Source organism: Corvus brachyrhynchos, unplaced genomic scaffold, assembly GCF_000691975.1.
Source record: "Corvus brachyrhynchos isolate BGI_N302 unplaced genomic scaffold, ASM69197v1 scaffold1, whole genome shotgun sequence".
Taxonomy (NCBI): Eukaryota; Metazoa; Chordata; class Aves; order Passeriformes; family Corvidae; genus Corvus; species Corvus brachyrhynchos.
In genome coordinates this window covers 10389933-10408928 of record NW_008237222.1, presented here as the reverse complement: position 1 = coordinate 10408928, position 18996 = coordinate 10389933, and the positions used below count along the sequence as shown (strand labels likewise).

Here is an 18996-nt window from a genome sequence, read left to right as displayed (position 1 = left end):
CTCTCCCTTTCACATGGTCCTTCACTGATTCACAAAACCCTAAAGAAAGGAGGGGGGAAATCCTTCTGAAAGACCACTTTGCTCTATATTCTTACTAGCAGCAAGACAGAACCATTCATGCGATTGAACTTTTTAAAAAATGTTAATTGTTAATTAAATAGTGTAATTAGCTTTTTGTCCTTCTGTAGTTTTAGTAGTTGAAAATCTGCTATTGCTCTGGGTATGCAGTGAGTATTTTTGACCTCCAGTTTATGGGTTGGCTTGTGATGTTTCTCTTTATAATTGAATTTTCTTTTTTCTTTTTTTTGTTAAACAGCAAAACCATTTACAAAATTGGTAAAGGAAATGCAACTCCACCGAGATGACTTTGAAATTATAAAAGTGATCAGGTAAGAGATTTTTTACTTTCAGTTGTAGTAATAAAACTTTCATTGTTTGTGCATCTGATTTCTTGTTACAGTTGACCTGAGGACGAAAGGTTCACATAGGTGTATTAAAATACTTCCAAATGTGGGATGTAGCTAGGTACCTAGTGCAAGGTCCCTTTGAAGAGGAGATTCAGTGTCCAGGTGTGCCATTTCTGTGGCTGGCTCTTTCTGACTTCAGTGTAGCCAAACAAGTGTCTCTTGGATGTGCGTATGGATGGGGTGGTCCCACCTAGCAGCTGCACAGCTGAATTTGGGATCTCTTCTCCCACTTGCCATATGTGCTGCTCGGTGCTGCTCTAATTTAAGACAGAGCTGGGCTGCTTCTATGGTAGGAGCGAGGAGGCTGCTCCGCCCATCTGCCTGTCTCTGTAGCAATCTGGTAATGCAGAAAGACGCATTTGGCTGCCTCAAAGGCTGTTCCCTGTCATCTTTGAAGATCAAAGGCTGCTGGATCTGTTTTTTGGACAGCAAGTCGAGTCATGCTGGGATGATAGGAACGCCTTGTGTTTTGAGGACTCGTCAGTCCCAGGACCCTGCACTGAAGCTTTACTTAATATGTTTGATGAAAGTCTCATCAATTACACAAGCCCGATAGGGGTTGCCACTGACAAAAGCCTTCATGGACAACAGGCATTAGATAACTGAGAACCTCAAAGACAACCTTTTCAGCATTTAAGAACAGGTAAAGTCATAGATGTCAACAAAAAAGGTTATTAACTAGAGAACTTCTAGAAGTAATAAAACCCTTACATTTCTTTCCGGAAACTTCTTCGAAGTAGTGCCACACTAAAGTGAAATGCAGAGACTGCCATTAGTGGCTCACTTCAGCCCATTAGCACCTGGTTGCAGCTTTTGCTGCCGGTGGCTAAGGATAAGCTTCCTGATCCCCGTGTCCTGTTGTCTCCACAGAGCAGAGAGCAGGGCTGTCTGCTGTGCTAGGCATTCCTTCCAAGTGTGGTGTGCCCTGGACAGCTCAAACTCTTTCACATAGGGTTTGACTGTGGGACAGGGGTAGCACAGGCCAACCAGAAACTCAGCTAAAGAAACACCAAGACCCTACTTGACCTGGGTTCAGAAAGCAACGAGGTTTCTATGTGCATATGCACTTGGTAATGGGTGAAGTAATGACTTCATATCCATGTGATTTTAAGCTGCTTCAGAAACTGCTTTTGAGAAAAGTGGACACCTAAGACAGAAGTTAATGTTTCAAGAATATCTCTTCATCTGTACCATCATCTAGTGATGTGGTGAGGTAACATGTGGTTCACATTTAATCATGAACACAGCTGCTGAAGGAACTGGAGCATTTTAATAAAATGTCCAGATAAGCAATAACATCTTGCCCTATAAGACAAAAGTTCACTTTCTAGTGGATGTTGAACTTGATGAGTGCATCACTTGTTACAAAAAAGGAAGTGTTATCTTAGAATAGTGGAAATACTACATGAAAATCAGTTCTTTCACTTGAGTGATTCACTTGAGTACTATTTGAACATGAGTTTTAAAGAAAAAAGGTCACTGTAAAAAGTTTGTCAGAAAAAAGCAAAAATTGAAAAAAAATTGGTAAGTCTAAGGAAAGACTGAGAGCTACAAACTTAGTCCAGAAAAGAAGTCTAAGAAGGGAGGTTTATAAGTAGATAAAAGGCCTAAAGAATCAAGACAGTAGTAGTTACCTGTCTGCCTCTTTGTTAGGGTTTTGGTTCAAAGCAGCGGCACACTTTTGAAGACAATGCCCCCACGTACTGCGTAAGGATTTTACTCTGCAGGAGCTGGGTTTCTTCTGGAGGAAACTAACCAGAACCTCCATTCCAGGTGTGGACCAAATGGCCTTTTGGATTCAAGGAGTGCACAAGAATCAATCACTGGGTTTGACTCTCCTAACAGCTTCAAAGCATGTTTGGTCCAGGAAACCAGGCTAGATACAGTGTGAAATTAAATTCCTGAACTGCATACAATATAGATGGGAAAGCTCAGCACAGGATACTTTGATGTTGTTCTGGTCTTGCTGTGCCAAGTGACTTGCTATAGCGGCTGTCACCACTGATATCTAAAGAATTTCAGATTAGTATTTTGGCAGTTTGTGTTTTGGCAGGATTAGAAGTGGTTTCTGGATCTTTTCAGAACTAGACTTGTGAATGCTATAGCTATCAAAAATGGGAACCCTTTATAGTGACTTCAGATGGAGTCAGTGTTGGGAATGCCTTCCCACAGTATAATATTCAAGGAAGGCCTGTTTTCCATAGTATTTTTTCTGTTCTTTTTTCAAAAGATGCTCTACTTCACCTATGGAACTTACCAATTGGAAATCTCAGTACAACAGCAGATGAAGTATTTATATGCACTTCAAGAGACTTTAGTTTATATTTGCGAGGGCGTTTAGGATGGTCTTCCTTAGCTGTTAATGAAAAGTCTTAAGGTGCATAAAAGATACAAATTCTAGGTGGAAACTTGTGTTAATAGCGCTTGGAGTGCCAGAACCAACAATGTGTTTGATACTCTTTTCATTTGGAAAAGCATGGAACTTCGCAAAAGCAGTTCACACATTCCATCCCCTCCAGTGGAAAGGAAATTTCACAGAAGTGAAATGAGAAAGTATCTTAGTTTCATCCTTCTGTTAGAGTTGTGAGTGCTCACAGAGTTAGTGGTGTCAGTTACCTGTCAATATCACATCTTGTTAATCTCTTACCTAGAAAAGTTTTAGTTTATAGTTGCAGCAGCTTGAAACTTTTGATCAGTTTAAATTATACAGGAATCATTGATTTTAAGTTCACTGTACTTTAATCCCTCTTGCCACAGAGTATTTTGTGCTTTTTGCTTATGAAAGAATCCTTTGACCTTTGTGTATACCACACTGCTATAGCTGCCAGATTTTATAGTTACTATCAAATAGTATGTAAAGGTTGACCTTCCATAATAAGAAAATGAAACATAATTTCTTGAAAGGAGCTTGTGGCATCTGACGTATAAAACAACACTTGAGAAAACTGAATGGAGGAGCTGTGATTAATTTTTCCATAGTACTTTCATACATACATGGGACCTATGTTGGAAACTACTTGATGAGCTTAATCTGCTAAAAATACATTTTAAAAATACCTATAAAGTGCTTGTTTAAATGTATAAAGAAATTAATCAGAATTAAACTAAACGTATTCCTATTAGAATTAAGTAGCTTAATTTAAACACTGAACAGCTAAACAAGGTAGATTTTAAAAAGGATGAAAATTATATTCCATTCTTCTCAGTTTAGCTTCTTTGGATTTTTTGGAGAATGCCAGGGGCTTTATTCTTACCAAACAACTTTTGCAGAAATCAGTAGCTTTGAAGAAATATAGTTTAAACAAAATAAAAGCATGGTATTAGTTATTAGTCAGGATCAGTGATCAGTTTTTGCCAGGAAACAATGTAATCCAAGGAAATGTGGTATTTGACCAAAGAGGATTGAGACCACATGTGAATTTATCCCTGTGAATACAACTGCAAAATCAGTATCTAAGACGGATTGATACAATCACCAGTACACATCTGTACTGGCATGTCAGTACCTTTCTCTTTCTTTCTCCTTTGCGGACCAACAGAACTCACTTTGGTGTTCTTTACATTTTTTCCAGCAATATGAGAACTAAACCCAATGCAAAAAAACCACCTGTATGAAACTTCTTGTAGCATGGGATGTCTGAGAAAGCAAGAGGAAAAATGTTTCTTAAATTCTCGTTACTATGCTAGGAGAGAAACAGCCTAACTTAGAGCCTAGAGATTTCTTCCCTAGCCACCTGGACTTCTCCTTTCACATAAAGGAAGCCAGCCACTTTGCAAGAAGTGTGAATTGAATGTCTGAATATCCCTTACACCAGCATGTAAGGCTCTGACTCAGGAAGTCACTGCCTTGAGAACATAATTTATTTTTTTCAGAAGTTTCATAGTAAGGAAGGAAAGTTTGAAATGTTACTTGAGTGCATGACAGTTAGAATAGCTTATAATTTGAAATGCTAGCTGGAAGGAGGATAAACTACTCACGGTTCTTCCTCATCACCTAGGCTGTATTCACCTGGGTATATACCCAGCTGGGTGGAGCATTTTCATGAGTGCCCCAGTGTTAATTTCAGTCTTTCATTTCCCAGGTCATACAGGCAGGTAGTTCATGTATGGAGGGACAACCTCCACAAGGGAATAAAACTAATAATAAGTGAAAAGCCCCCTGAAATAAAATCGGAAATAAAATGGGTTTCTGTTATCTTAATTCTGGTTTCTAAGAATAAAATGACTGCAGAAGTCTGTGTTTGTAGACAAGAAAAAGAGTATTCTCTGTAGCATGAAGTTTTTTGTGAACTACGCATAAAACACACAAACTACACAACAGTGAAAAAATCACTTTTGCAAACTATGCAAAAGTGAAAATACACAGTCTTTAGGAGAGAATGTAAGGAATATCAGCATAGAATGCAAAACTCTTCCAGATTTTCAACCTTTAGAAAACCACACCAAAACAACAAAGAAACCAAAAAAGCAATCCACCTGTGGTTTGAAGTTTGCCTGTGCCTGACTATCCCTTTCATCTAGAAACACTATGGACCGTTACTTGAAATGAAAAGGTGTCCTGAGAACCTGTGCTTGATGGAATTGTGCCTACCTGGGAAACTCAGGCCAGCCTGAGAAATGCTTTCTGCGTGCTTGGTGTTTGGCTGCACATGCCAAAGGAACTGGGAGTAATTGTCCTTACAGCAGGGTGAGAGAGATAGGAAGAGTACACTGTGCGTGGCGACTGCGGCTCTAAACACTTGCATGTGCTCCTTTGCAAGGGTCATCTGCCCTCAGAAATGTGCTTGTGCGTCTTTAAGGTCACACGTCCACATTTTGTGTGAAAGACCCATTTAGGCACACTGCTGTAGATGAGCACATTCCAGTTAAAGAGCAGTTGTTGAAGGAAGAGCATGTCAAAATGTATCTTGTTTGAGAATTTGGATTGTATAACGTGGCTGACACCTCCTGGAAATTTGGCAGCGTGGAACTGAAACAATTGTTTTCCTTCCCTTGTTTGTTAGCAAGGATTTCTTGAATGAGCAATGCTTACTGTGGTTCCTGCAGAAGGGTGGAACTGCTTGGTCTTGCTTAGCACAAAAATAACTAAAACTCTTAATGTGCCCCACCTAAGTATTACTGCTCTGGATGGATTAGAAATACCTTTTCATGTAAGTGCTGTTGTGTACAGACTTGATCTGTGCAGTGTTCAGTAATAATACGTCATCTCGACTCAGGATGCTTAGTCAGAGTCTCAGCTGGGATCAACAGACAGAAAAATGTGTTTCCAAAAGAAAATAATGGCTGAGAGAAAGTAAGACTGATCCATTGTGTACCACAGGTTCTGATCAGTGCTGTGGTTTCTAATGAGAGATACTGGTTGAGGTTGCAGTGAGAAGTGAATGTGTAAAACCGAAGCTTCCTGCGGTCAGTCGTGCTTGGCAGTGAGAGGCAGAGCTCTTTGTGCCCTTTCCACCTTGTAATCACAGCTGTAGGGTACTGAGTTCAGTGTTTTGAAACTTCTAGAAATTAACCTGAGGCACAGCGAGCCTATGGGCTGCAATTAAGGCTTTCTTACCAGTTCAGGAGCTTTGGTGGTTGGTGTTAGGTGCCCAGCAGGGACTGTATCTTCCTACATTGTAGATTAACAGAATTCCAAAGTATTGCGCACCACATATGATACTTTTCATTCAACTATTCAGAGAGTCAAAGCATTCAGAATACAATGCAGAAGTATTTATTTAGTTTTGCTTTTCTTCAGTGTGCTCTTCATGAAAAAATAAAATTAAATCAAAGCAAGCTATTTTCTGCTGTGGAAATGGATGAAGAAAGAAGCTGCTTTGTTTTGAAAATGCTTCAAATGAGCTGGTTGCTATCTCAGTCCTCCTCAGCTCCGTGTGTTTGTGTGGCAGCACCAAGTAACTATGGAGACAGGCAGGTTGCAAGGAGCTGGAGAGACACAGTTTTTCTGGCAGGTGCTTGTAAGGGATTTCTTATATGCACAACATGAAGATACACACTGCATGCTCAAAAACCTGATACTGCTTTGTAAATCTGCACCATGGCATATGAACTCTATCAAAAGACACTCTGGCTTTTAAATTTAAATGTAAAATAGACACGAAAAAACTGATAGAGCAGCCCAGACCAGTTTTTCCTCAAAGATGTAATATTAAAACTATCAACTAATGAGCTCTATATCAAAGACTTTTCCTATCCGAGAGTACCAGGAGGATAAAGTAGATCCTGCAGTGTTTTTGCAGTAGCTGGTGTGCAAGCATGAGACAGAAATAGTAGAGTAAAAGTGGCATAAACAAGCTTTAAGCAAAGGAAATGAATGTAATATTCAATTATGAATCTGGTAATAAGACATTATGGATAAATTGTTTACATCTGAAATGACATTTTGTCTCTTTTCCCAGTTGAAAGGCTTGACTAAAATCTCTCCTCAAATGTCTAAAGCCTTTCCAAGTTCCTGTAAAAGGTTAATTCATGGTATTTTACACTCTTTTATCCATGCAATTTTATTGTCTGTTAAACTAAGGAGATCTTTTATCGTCCACATTTATTGATGCCCTTCCTTCCAATTTTATTTTTAGAATCATAGAATGGTTTTGGTTGGAAGGGACTTAAAGGATTTTCTCGTTCCAACCTCACTGCCATGGGCAGGGACACCTTTCACTAGACCAGGTTGGTCAGAACCCCATCCACCCTGGCCTGGAATAATAACAATAATATATGCTTTTTTTCTCTTTTTTTAGCAAGTAAGGCCTTTTCTATTCCCACAGTAGCATGAGAGGCCCTTTAGTTCCTTGATCACCTCAATCATCCTCTTTCACACCTGCTCCAGGTGAAGTTTGTTTTTCTGAGGTGTGGCTGTGTGTGGAGTTTCCAGTGAGTTTGTATTGCAAGGCAGTAATGTTTACCCATCCCCAGCGGTGTGTATCTGCCTGTGAGTTCCAGACTCGAATTTCCCTTTTTTCTTAACTACCTGCCATTATGAGAGTATTATCACCTGTATGCCTGTGTTCCTCTTCTTTTCAGCTGAGAACATTTTGCAGTCGAGTTTCACCTTTTTAATTTAAGTCCAGTCCGTGAGAGTAAGTTTCACATGAAAGTTTAAGGTGCCATGAGCATGAATAGTGTCCTAGTGAGCTTTTTTTGTCTTTGCTTTGAAATTAATGCCAGCATGATTTCTAAGAAGTATTTGTTAGCTGGCTTAATTGTTTTTGGAAAGCCAGTCTTATATTTAAATGATTTCTGCACTTTATTGCACCATACTTATCGTTTGTATAAAAAATTTGTAACTTGATGCTGCTTACTAATGCTGATCATGTCGCTCAAAGGGCAAAGTACAGTGGTGGGAAGTTCTGTCATGTCTGTAGAGGCTTATTTGGCTCAGATTCCCACTCTGTAGATTTCATTGGAACATTAGGAAAGGTGGAACTTAACCTGGGATGGCTTTGCACAGTGCAGCCCTAAATGTCAGTATGGAGTGGGTTTTGAAGATCAAAACATAGCAAAATAGTCCTATAAAACAATTCAAGAAGCAAAATACTAACTCTTGCCGAAGTCTAGAAAAGCTGCTTTGACTATATTGGTTCTTTATTTTATTTTATTGCAGTACCAGTGAAACAGAGCTTTGAGACACAAAATATGGGAGGGAAATGTATGGCAGAAGCAATACGAATCTGATGGGGTGTTGTGGCTTGTAGTTACCATAGCTGGATCTCACTTATGCTTTAGCCCCACTTGTCATACTTTTTTTTGACATAAATATGTGTAAAGTTGGTTGAAGTGTAGGCACTAGGATTCATTAGGCTTTCTGAAATCCTCGAGGAAACATACTTGAGCTTTATTGCAGTTTTCCTGTTGCCTCAGCCTTGAGCATGACAAGTCATAGTGATGCTAATCAAATCAGATGGTAATCAGTCCATCCAGGCATGCCTGGAAGGGGGGTTACAGTGGTGGGGGAACCCTTGCATCTGCAGTTTTTCCTTGTCGCTTTTTGAAGAGTTAATAAAACATAATCACCTAAATATCTACCAAACTATTCTGTGATTGTTGAGTATTAGGCCCCCCTGATTCTGCATTCCAACCTGGCATTATGAGATGCAAGTTGGGAGTAAGTTTTCATTTCCTTAGTTTGACACAGGTATTAAAGGTGGTAGTTCTGGGGCAAAGGTGTGTGGATTAGTTAGCACCCATCCCACCCCTTTGGCCAGGTAGAGAGGTGTAGGAAAGAAATCCAAGAACGGAGCAGAGCTGAATCCTCACAGTTTCAGTGGCTGAGGGTTCAGGGTCTCCCCAACCTACATCTTTAACTCGGTGGTCAGTAGTCACTGAGGCCCACACTGCAGTGTGTGTTACTCAGGTATTAAGCATGTATGTATTTAAGTACTTTCTAAATACTTAGATAGCCACAGCAGCCTGTGGCTGAGTTCCAGAACTTTTGTGTGACAATAATACTTTCTTCATCTTGTTACCTTTCTATTCTATTTGATGCTTTTCAATGTCTGTGTTATGAGAAACAGCAAATTATTGTTCTCTGTTCATCTTCTCCATGACATTCATGGTTTCCCGTGTCTGTCGTAGCTGTTATCTCTTGCAGGCCTGGAATATTTTAGGTTATTAAATCTTCTTTGGAAGCTGTTTTATTATACCTCTGCTTGTACATTTTTTTCCTTTCATTATCTTTAGCATACTTCTTTTTGGGTTTTTTTAACTTCTCTTACAGTGTAAGTTGTATTAGCCTTGGAAATGAAGAGTGAACACCAATATTAAATCCTGGTCTGTGCATAACATGAGCACTTGTTCAGCCAGTAGACTTTTAAACTCTGAAGATAGAAACAATGCCTTTGTTCTTAAAGTAGGTATTTGTAGCAGTGTACAAATCTGTGTCCTTTGGAATACCTCTGAACACCAACTGAATGGTTTTTCCTTATGTTCGTAGGTGTGGTGGATTGGTATGTAAGATAAGAACCATCATATTTAAAACCAGACATCTTGCATGGTTAGCACAATTGCAGTATAAGAGACCTCTGTTTGATCTCGCAAAGTGGTCAGTGTGGTTATTGTAATTGAATTTGAGGTATGCCACAGAAGGAGGAATTGATACAAAAGTAAGAAAAAACAACTCCACTGTAACATCTCAGAAGCAGACAAAGCATTAGATGACAGAAGTAAACTTAGAAATGCTGCCACCTGATGAAGAAAGTAAAAGAAAGGTAACTCAAGGAAATGCTGAAGTATTTTATGGAAGAAAGGATCTTTTCCAGTATTGTAACAGTACTCTTCCTCACAATAGCATTGAGTTTATCAGGGCATAATCTTGTTTGTGCTTCCCTGTTTCAGGTCAGACATCAATGAAGTTTGGATTATGCTTTTCTGTTTGTTTTCTTTTAAAAAAATTCTAATGATTCGAGCTGGTTGAGGAGTCAGGTCTTGTCAGGCAAAAATTCTGTCAGTTCTGTGAGATATCTTCAGCAGCCCTAAGATTTCTTTCCAGAGATAAAAATCATGGGGAATTACCTAATTTGCTGTGTGGTTCAATGAATTTTTTTGCTGACATGAGAAGCTGTCCCACTGTTACCCTTAGAACTAAAGCAGCAGTGTGTTTACTGGTGCCATAACTTGATAACCACTTAATGTGAAAGTATGAGTCAGCTTTCTTTTTATGAACTATACTTTTTCTTCCACAGAAGACAATTATCTTCCTCCAGAAAGTTTAAATTGGTCTTTTTAAAGCAGTCTTTTCAGTTGAAAATAAATAGCACTAATATAGTTAGTGGCTGGGGAATTGCTAAATAAGTCCTACAGATTTGGCATCCTTTCTTCTTTTCCTTTCTTCTTTCTCCAGGCCTGTTTCATTTGCCACTTTGTTCTAACATTTGCAGAGCTCCTCTGCTGTGCTTGCCCTCTGTGATGCCAGGCTTCCATCGTTCCTCAGCTGTTGAGCACACTTCAAACTTGTGCTATTCTGCAATGCTTTTGGACGGTGATGGCCTTAGATGAAGTGCAGTAGATGCATATCTGGGTTCTGATTTGTGTGCTGTATTTGTACTTAAATGGCTGAGCACTTCAGTGTTGTAGTGTTAGAAAACTTGAATGTTGCTACTCCAGGTCTTGCAGAGCTACGCTTGCAAATTGCATCTGCTGCAGAGCATTGGTTCATTCCTCTGCAGTAGGTAACCTCTTCTCTCCACCAGGTAACCTTGGTGCTGCTCTGTCCCTGCACTGGAGGTGGGGGCATTTCCTGAGTCACCATGTTCTGTCTGGAACTGTTTAAAAAGTGTAGTGGGTAATGTCAGCATCTTGCAGTTTCTCCAAGCTTTTACTGTGCTGTTTGACTTACAGTGTGCCTTCAGCTGGATCAGGGTAATGACCCAATTAAGTGTATGGAGAGAGGTTTTTACAATGACTTTTACCTGTGATGAGGAGAGGAGCAAGGCTGTTTACATTTTAGGGCATTACTGGAGGTCAGTTGAACAGTTTCATATGTGCCAAGGAACCTCATGTGTTTGGTTGAGACTTTCTTGTCTTGCTCATCCTTCCACCGCACCAGGAGCAGTGTCTGTGGGAGTTGTTTGTAGGCCAGGAGACACTGGGGTTGCAGTGTAGCTCTGGATATTCTACATTGCTTAGAGAAGCTGCTGCTTAGTGCTGTGCCTTTTCCAGCTGTGTCCAGGGCCAGATTCCCATGTCTTTCCTGCAATGGGTACCTTTTTTCAGAGCTGTGTGTCTGTTACATGACTGTGCAGGTGTGTACAAGGTGCTGTCATCCACTATGTGACCTGGTGAGTGGAGCTTCGCTCACTGAGAGGTGGAAGGCTGAGCTATGCACCTGCAGGGTGAGATGTCTGTCTAAATGTGAATATCCTGTTCTTGTGTTAGTGGAGAAGCAGTAGTTTACCTGCCCCTGACTTGGAACTTCTTTACTGGTACTGTGTAGGGTGATACTACATTTCCCTCTTCCCTCCTCAAGACTTAAGACTTTTTATAATGTTGCTCTGCTTGATGCACTATTCCAACCTTTTTTTTTTATAGTCAGCAAGCATCTTCTTAAAGCTGCTGTAGCTGAATCCTTTCTAGATAAGAGTTTTTAAGCAACAGAAGAGGCGAGGTGATGTCATTCCTGTTGCTTTTCACACGGCTATTCAGAGCTCTGTTGGAAGCAATGAAAGCTGGTTGGTTTTCTGCTTCTGAAATAGAGATGAGCTGAGAAGCAGTAGAAATAGCAGTAGAAATATTCAAGCATGTATAGTCCTGTAAAAATGTTGCTGTCTTAGTCATGATGCCTGTTTTTCTTTTGCCAACTGGAAGAACTTTGTGGAAATTATGGCTTTACCACAAGAAGAATTAGTTTTGGTCTTTGAGAATACAAGTCTTGGTCAAAATAAAGTCTTCGCATTCCTTAGCCTTGAAGTTTTTTTATTCTTTGTTTTTTTTCTTGCCCTGTTACAGCTGTGTGCAGAGCTACTGTTCATAATAGATCAGTGTAAGCAAGTCTAATACACAGGATGCATAGTAAAACACTTCAAGCAAAATGGTGAATAAATAAATGAATTTTTTTTTCTTTTAATATGCATACGGTACACAAAAGCATGCTAATTTGCAAATATCTTTCAAGTTTCTGAGACTTGAAATGTGAAAACAAATTAGTCAAATGTAGTGTATTTCTATTGACAGCTGCCTTTCTTGTTTTCTCAGGCTGCCCTTTTAAATGTTGCCCCATTGGCTGCAGTCATGACTACAAGCCCCACTTGTTCTTGGGAAACAATGCAGCTTTACTACACATCTTCATATGAAAAGCTTCATGCTCCTCCTGTATCATCCCCCACATACTTCATCATGAGCTCTTGACCACACATGGTGCATCAAGCACATAGTAGTAATGTTGGAGGAATATAGAAGGAGCAAAGACTCAGACTGTAATTTATTGATGTGTCAGTTGATCACTGATGACTCCATAGTAACTTACTTTATTGATTTGTGACCATTAAGCTATTTGAAAACTGTATTTCTCTGACCATGCTTTTGTGTGAGTATTGATCTCTTTAAATATTGTATTTTTCTGACCATGCTTCTGTTAAAGATATCTTATTTTTTCAGGTTGCAGTTGTTAAAATGAAGTGTACAGAGCGCATTTATGCAATGAAAATTCTAAATAAATGGGAAATGCTTAAAAGGGCAGAGGTAAGTAATACGGTTTTTTAACACAGAGAATTTTTAAAATTAGGAACATTAGGAAGATTACATTGAAGCTCTTCCAGATTAGGAAGAATTATTTCATGGGCATAGGAGCTTCGTTCTTTTCTCTTTTTTTTTTCCTTAAGCTGTTTTAATGCAATCAAGTCTGACAGTCCCTTCCAGGCATCTGTTGTTCTCAGCATTACTGTGTATTCGTTTACCAGACAGTCTGCCCTAGTTCTTACCCGGAATTTATTGGGCAGATTTTTGTTTACAGTAAAGGCAAGTTAAAGACTACATGAAAGCTGAGATTGGTGGTACTATGACATTCACAGCTGTATACCAAAACGTTATGAAAAGGTCTTTCTTCTCTTCCATTCAGAAAGCATGCATTAAGGAGCTTTGCATCCTACAGTTTGTAACAGGATTTGTATAGCTAGTAAAACTATAAATATTTTTGAATCAGAGATTGAGATGGTAAAACAAAACGTGTTAAGAAGGTAAATCTGTTTAAGAAGGGTTTTTTTGGTGAAAGGCGATGTTCACTGTCACAACAAATTGTGTAAATGTAAAGGCGAATGGGTACATCACACATTAGGAGAAGAATACGAGGAATACACAGTGGGAAGCAGCTTCTTAGGTATTTCTAGGATACATACTCCCGTATGATAGAGGAAAACCTTATGGCAGGTATATAATATTACATGAGTTAGCAGATAAATGAGCAATAGATTTGAGGAGAAAAGACATGTACTGCATCAGGACTTGCAGCAGTTCTGTAAGGGGCAAGCAATAGCTGCTTTGCTGAGGTCTGAGCTTGCTGACCCTTCCCTGTCCCATTATTCTGTCCCTTTCCTGACACTTCCTCCCCTCAGCCTGCCCTTCCTAGTCCCTCCCTTCCTTTCAGTGAGTCAGTGCCAGGCCTTTTCCCGTGACAAAATCTCCTCCCTCTTGTTAAGTCCCTCTTCACCACTGCCTTTGCCCGATTTAGTCACAGTCTGTCCCTTCATCCATCCATGCACTTCTTTAGGGGCAGCAGCAGCCGCTGCCACCCGGCTCTCCTTTGAGTTGTCAGGAGATTTCACACCCTGGGCTGTGCTGCATCAGCGGTTCTGCATTAAGCCTTTCCCTGTATGAGGGAAATTTGGTGCCTTTTCTGCGCAGATTTCAGCTGTGTTAATTCATTGGTCAGTATAGAATTATTTTAAACAGAAATCTTTGCAGGGGTCTCCCAAACTCTAATGGAAATACAGCTATGCTGGCTTACTTCTGTCATTTTTAAAGTGATTTCATTAAGTGGCCTAAGCAGATGCAGCTTTTGCATGTAGAGAAGACAGCTGTTTACAAATTGTGTTCTGATCATGCAACTAACTCGTCTTATCCTCTCAGCAGGCATGGAGGATGTATAATGAGCAATAGTTTTCCCAATACACATTTAGGAAAAGTAACAGTCAAAAGACATTTTCTTTCTGCGGATTTTCCCCGCTTACAAAGGACAATAAAGGAGCTGTCTTCTCTGTGGGACCGCTTTCTCTTTTCATGTTCAGTTTGCTCTCTTGATTTGGCTTTTCTGGATAAGCAGGACATTACAACCTGCATATCAAGTTCATGCAACATCTGATTGTTAAAAATTTCCCAAATGTGGTAAAACTTGTTAGCTTTTAAAATGAAGCCTGCAAGACTACACTAGCCTCTTAAATGGAGAGTTCCACTGAAAAAGCAGACTTCAGGTATTTTATTAATCCACTTCATCTATTATTACATAGAAATGTTATCATCATTATTATGAGTGGTCTAAGAAGCATGTTGTTAACACTGGTTTATGTTTGTTGTGTATGACATAAAACATATCAAGAAGTTAGCAAAATACTGCTTATTCATGTACCAGCTGCAAGAAAAAAACCCATATGGTTGGAAGCCACTGAAATAAAGGAAAGGTTAGTGAATATCACCTGACATCCATAAATGGGTTGGAAGCAAAAATAGGCATGCCATTTATGTTGATAAGGACCATTTGTATTCATCGTTCTGACAGCAAAATATATAGTCATTAGAGTATTACTGTTGACAGCTCCAAATAAGTCCTGACTGCCTGATTAGGTAGCCTGTCACACTTTCTCAAGTCACGTCTCAAGGCCTTTTAAGCTAGTGTAAGCAAAGAAGGAGAATTTTATGCTCTGAATTCATGATGCAGTGTTCAGCAGTATTACTGGGTTTTCAGTGTTCATAACATTCCCTCGCTGTTTGAGGTTGCACAGTGTACTGGATCAAGGGACTGATGTCTTCAAAAATAAACAAACTAGTTTTCTGCGTTGGCAGCCTCCTCACATCGTGGTGCCAGGAGAGCTGAGAAGTGCTGTGCTCTGGTGCTGTGGGAAGGGGATAGGATTACTTGGAGCTGCTGTAGCTGCCAGCCTTTTTTTGCAGAGCGCTACTTTGGCCTTGCATTCATAAACCATTAAACAACTCAGTTGGCATTTAATTACAATTTGCTTCTCTTTGCACCAGTGATTACTAATTTATATTGTGACCACAGCATGGTCTTCTCCAGTAAAAATATAGATTGAATTTTGCTTCCTTTGGGAGAAAAATAGTTGGAGATACATTTGTAAGGTGCAATCAGTATATGATAAGGCTTGGGCCTTACAACATTTTCTAATACATCTGAAGAAGTGGCAATGACAAAAAAAACCGAACAGTTCTTGTCTAGAACCCAAACACTTCAATCTGCAGCTACCAAATATCCTGACAATGCCTGTCTGGATTGAGAGTAGTGGAAGAGTCCCAAGGTCTGTTTCTTGATCGTTTTGATCCAATAAAAATATTAATATATTTTTATTGGGGAAGACTCGCTTGAAGTTTATGAAAGTTGGTTTTATGTAAAGATACTGAGAAAACCTGTTACACAGAGCTTGCTTCTCTGAAGTGTTGCAGTGTGCCGTTTGAAGTAAAGGAAAGATTAGTGGAAATGAAAATGTATTATACAGGACAAAGATAAGACAGTAATAGTAAAATCTGCTTATTTCCCATAGTGTGTTAGCAGTGTCTGGAACTGGGACTGTAATGTAATAAAAGTATACATGAAACTGTTTTCATAAAGGTCTTTATTGGAAGAATCAGACTTACTTTTGTAGAGCCATTATCTTTCTGCTACAGATGATAGTGACAAGTTCTCATTTTCTGACTTTAAAAAATGTTTTGTAAAACTAAGATTTGGCTTTGACTTGAATTGATATGTGGGCTTTTTGTTGTTTGGTGTTGGGGGGGTGTTGTGTGTTAGTGTGGAGTTTTTGGGGATTGGGGGGGTTGGTGGGGTTTTTTGTTTTGGTTTGGGGTTTTTTATTTTGTTTGGTTTTTTAAAGTCACAGTCAGGATTAGAGTGACTGAATGCCTAAGACCTGCAGAGATTCCCTGGCATGTCACTTGTGTAGACTGAATTCCAATGAATAGAGACTTCTGTTCAGTAATTTGAAATAATCCCACAAAACATCCATATATATTCATCCTGTGAAAACTACTTGTTGATGTTGACAATGGCTTTTCCCCCCCTCTCTTCTTTAGACAGCTTGCTTCCGAGAGGAGAGAAATGTCTTGGTGAATGGAGATTGTCAGTGGATTACTACATTGCACTATGCCTTTCAAGATGAGAACTATTTGGTATGTTTGATTCATCAGTAAATAAAAGCTTTGGGTAGTGAAAGAACTTTATTTTTGGTATATTTTTAAAATATTAGTGCATTAAATCAGTCCACCTCATGCCTCACAGCAGTGTTTCAACATTCTTGTTTTCTCCTTGAAGTAAAACTTCAAAGGGACTAACTAACTGTAACTCCAGAAGAGTGAGAAAGTTGTGTAGGACTGTAGTATATAGAGCTTTAGTTAAGAATCTTAAATTAACTAATCTCCCCTTGCATAAAAAATACCATGTTCAAATTTAGTATTTTTGATAAGGTTGTGATTAAGTAATCTGAGAGGTGTTAACTCTGTGAAAGTAACAAATATTTTTATTTTATTTTAAACTTCCAGAATGTCTTTTGAAGCAAGATTTTGTTTTAAACTGGCGAAAGTAATTTAAAAGTTTGGTATTTTAAAATCCTTAGGGGAAAAAAGAGCCTATTTCTTAAAAGTATTTCTATAAAGTATGTTTTTAAATCAGCAGGTTGGTCATCTCAGTAATTTGAGAGACCTTAGCAAACATTTATAAAGAAAATCCGTACTCCTGTGACATTTCTTCATGATGGGTTACTAGAGGTGTGACATACAAGCCCTGTTTACTTTAGTCACAGAATATAGCAGAGTACTGGTTAGGAGCAAAGTCAGTAAAGCCCCAGTATTCTGCAATATACTGAACCATACAGCTTCCCTGTGGCTACTTCAGGCTGGGTTTGCAAACCTGCTGTTTCTGTAACATCTGACACAATTGTAGTGTGAAAGTTTTCACCTTCCTAACACTAGTAGCATGGTAGCAAGTCATGAATATAAATAAGAAAAAATGTATTGATAAAAGCCTGCCAAAGAGTTCAGGAACTAAGCAAGAGTTAGAAAATAATCAATCATTTCCACAGATGCTGAAACAAAACATGTTACTTTGTCATGTCCGAAGTATTTCTAGAATAACAAGCATACAGTAAGAAAATACGTAGTCACATCTTAGGCCCTCATTTACAGGCTGTTTCCATTCAGTGGTTTGTGATAGGTCCAGGTTTTTAATCTCTCACAGTTTAGTTATCTCTGGTACTGTTGTATGATTTCAAATCAGCTTATAATTTCAAATTCCTACAGAACCAACCTTCAGACTTGCATAAAAAGCATCCTGTATTGTATTTCCAAGTAGCTTGGAAGAATGGAGCTACCTAAGGAAAAATCATTAGCTTTGTGAGGTAACAAGTAATAGTAAAGACAGCACAGAGGGGGAATCTTTTCCCAAAGTTCCCAAAGGCGTTTAGATATTGAAGTTTCACTTGACGGCAGACCGTAGACATCTAGCATCTAATTTAAGATCCAGTATCTGAGAAGGCAACAGTTCTGCCCAGCAGCCAAAGTCAGCAGATTCCCAGCTTGCCTGAGGTCTGCTTCCACATGTGCTGAGATGCTGCCTTCCAATTTGGTCTGTTACTCAGAAACCATCTCCTGTAAATGTCTGGTGCTCACAGATGGAGTGGATCTGCATCGCAGTCACCGTTGTAAATGATGCATGAAGAAAAGGTGAAACGCACCAAGAAATCAATTCATCCAAAAACCTGGACAGAAGGTTCTCTTCCATACCATCTAGTACTTGTCCAGGGACTGAGATCTCTGATCAATTCTCTTTGGAGCTTGAAGAAGTTTATAGCTACATTTTTCCTCATCCTGGAAAGCGCTGCCTTGTTACAGAGCCTGGGCAGATCTGGTTTACATTTTAGCTGTGCTGTTCATCCATGATCCTTGCAGAATGGAATACAAAGCTGAGATCAAAACAAGAACAGACAACAGAGCTTGGTTTTCCAACCTGGTCCTCTGCAAGAGAAAGCTCTTGGTTCCGGCATTTCCTCCCAGTGGTGTTGGTGCATTATATCTAGTGATTCTTAAATGCAAAACCACATAAGCTAACCCTGAGCAGAAGGAGAGCCTTGTGTCTTCCCCCACCTAGTGCTCTGCCATCTCTGGCTGTATGATGAAGGGTTCAGAACGAGACAAAGAGGAAGTAAGATACTAGCAGAGAAATGTAGAAGCTGCCTTTGGAGAGTCTAAAAGTACTTAGGGTTTTATTCTCTCTATTTAATATTAACAGAGCATTTGATAATGCAGAACTTACATTTAAGCAAGAAATACAAAATTCTATGGAATATGTGTGTTCTGGTGTCCATTTTCTGGTTCTGCTCTTGTAGTTTTAAAACCTTTCAAGCAAATACACGATGTATTACTGTTTTCTAAACAGCCAATTCTTAAATCACGACATGGAAATGGTAGCATAACTTTTTTCTGGTTCTTAAAAAGCTTTCGTAAGAGACAGCCTAAGTCAAGATGGGTTAAATAAGCCTTTGGTGATTTAGTTGAAGCAGATGCGATGTAAGTGCAACATAGTCCATGAATATTGAAAATTTGTATGGGACTTGAAGTTCTCCATCTCTTCCAGATTTGAATCTCTTCATTTTCTTTCCTAGTCTCATTCATGAAGAAGGGCATATGTGTATCCAACTGCCGTCAGCCTCTCAAAGGCTTCTGAGTACTCATGAAAGTATTTTGATATCCTTTTTTCCTTTGATTTCCAACTACTTTCATCCTGTTTGATGTAGTCACTTCCCTGGAAGAAATGCAATACCTCTAGATTTCAGCATCAGAACAGCCTTTGTTTTAATCCCATAAGAAGGGAGAAGCACCT

General features: G+C 39.2%; 1 protein-coding gene across 1 annotated transcript in view; it reads left to right on the top strand.

The window, feature by feature from the left end:
* Positions 1–316: 316 nt before the first annotated feature.
* The window catches only part of CDC42BPB (CDC42 binding protein kinase beta), a 64106-nt gene continuing 45426 nt past the window's right edge, over positions 317–18996 (top strand). The window contains exons 1-5 of the mRNA XM_017729101.1: positions 317–396; positions 438–443; positions 2892–2897; positions 12556–12641; positions 16197–16292. Coding sequence (XP_017584590.1) covers positions 12573–12641; positions 16197–16292 — 165 coding nt within the window. The 5' untranslated portion in view covers positions 317–396; positions 438–443; positions 2892–2897; positions 12556–12572. The remainder of the gene's footprint in view (positions 397–437; positions 444–2891; positions 2898–12555; positions 12642–16196; positions 16293–18996) is intronic.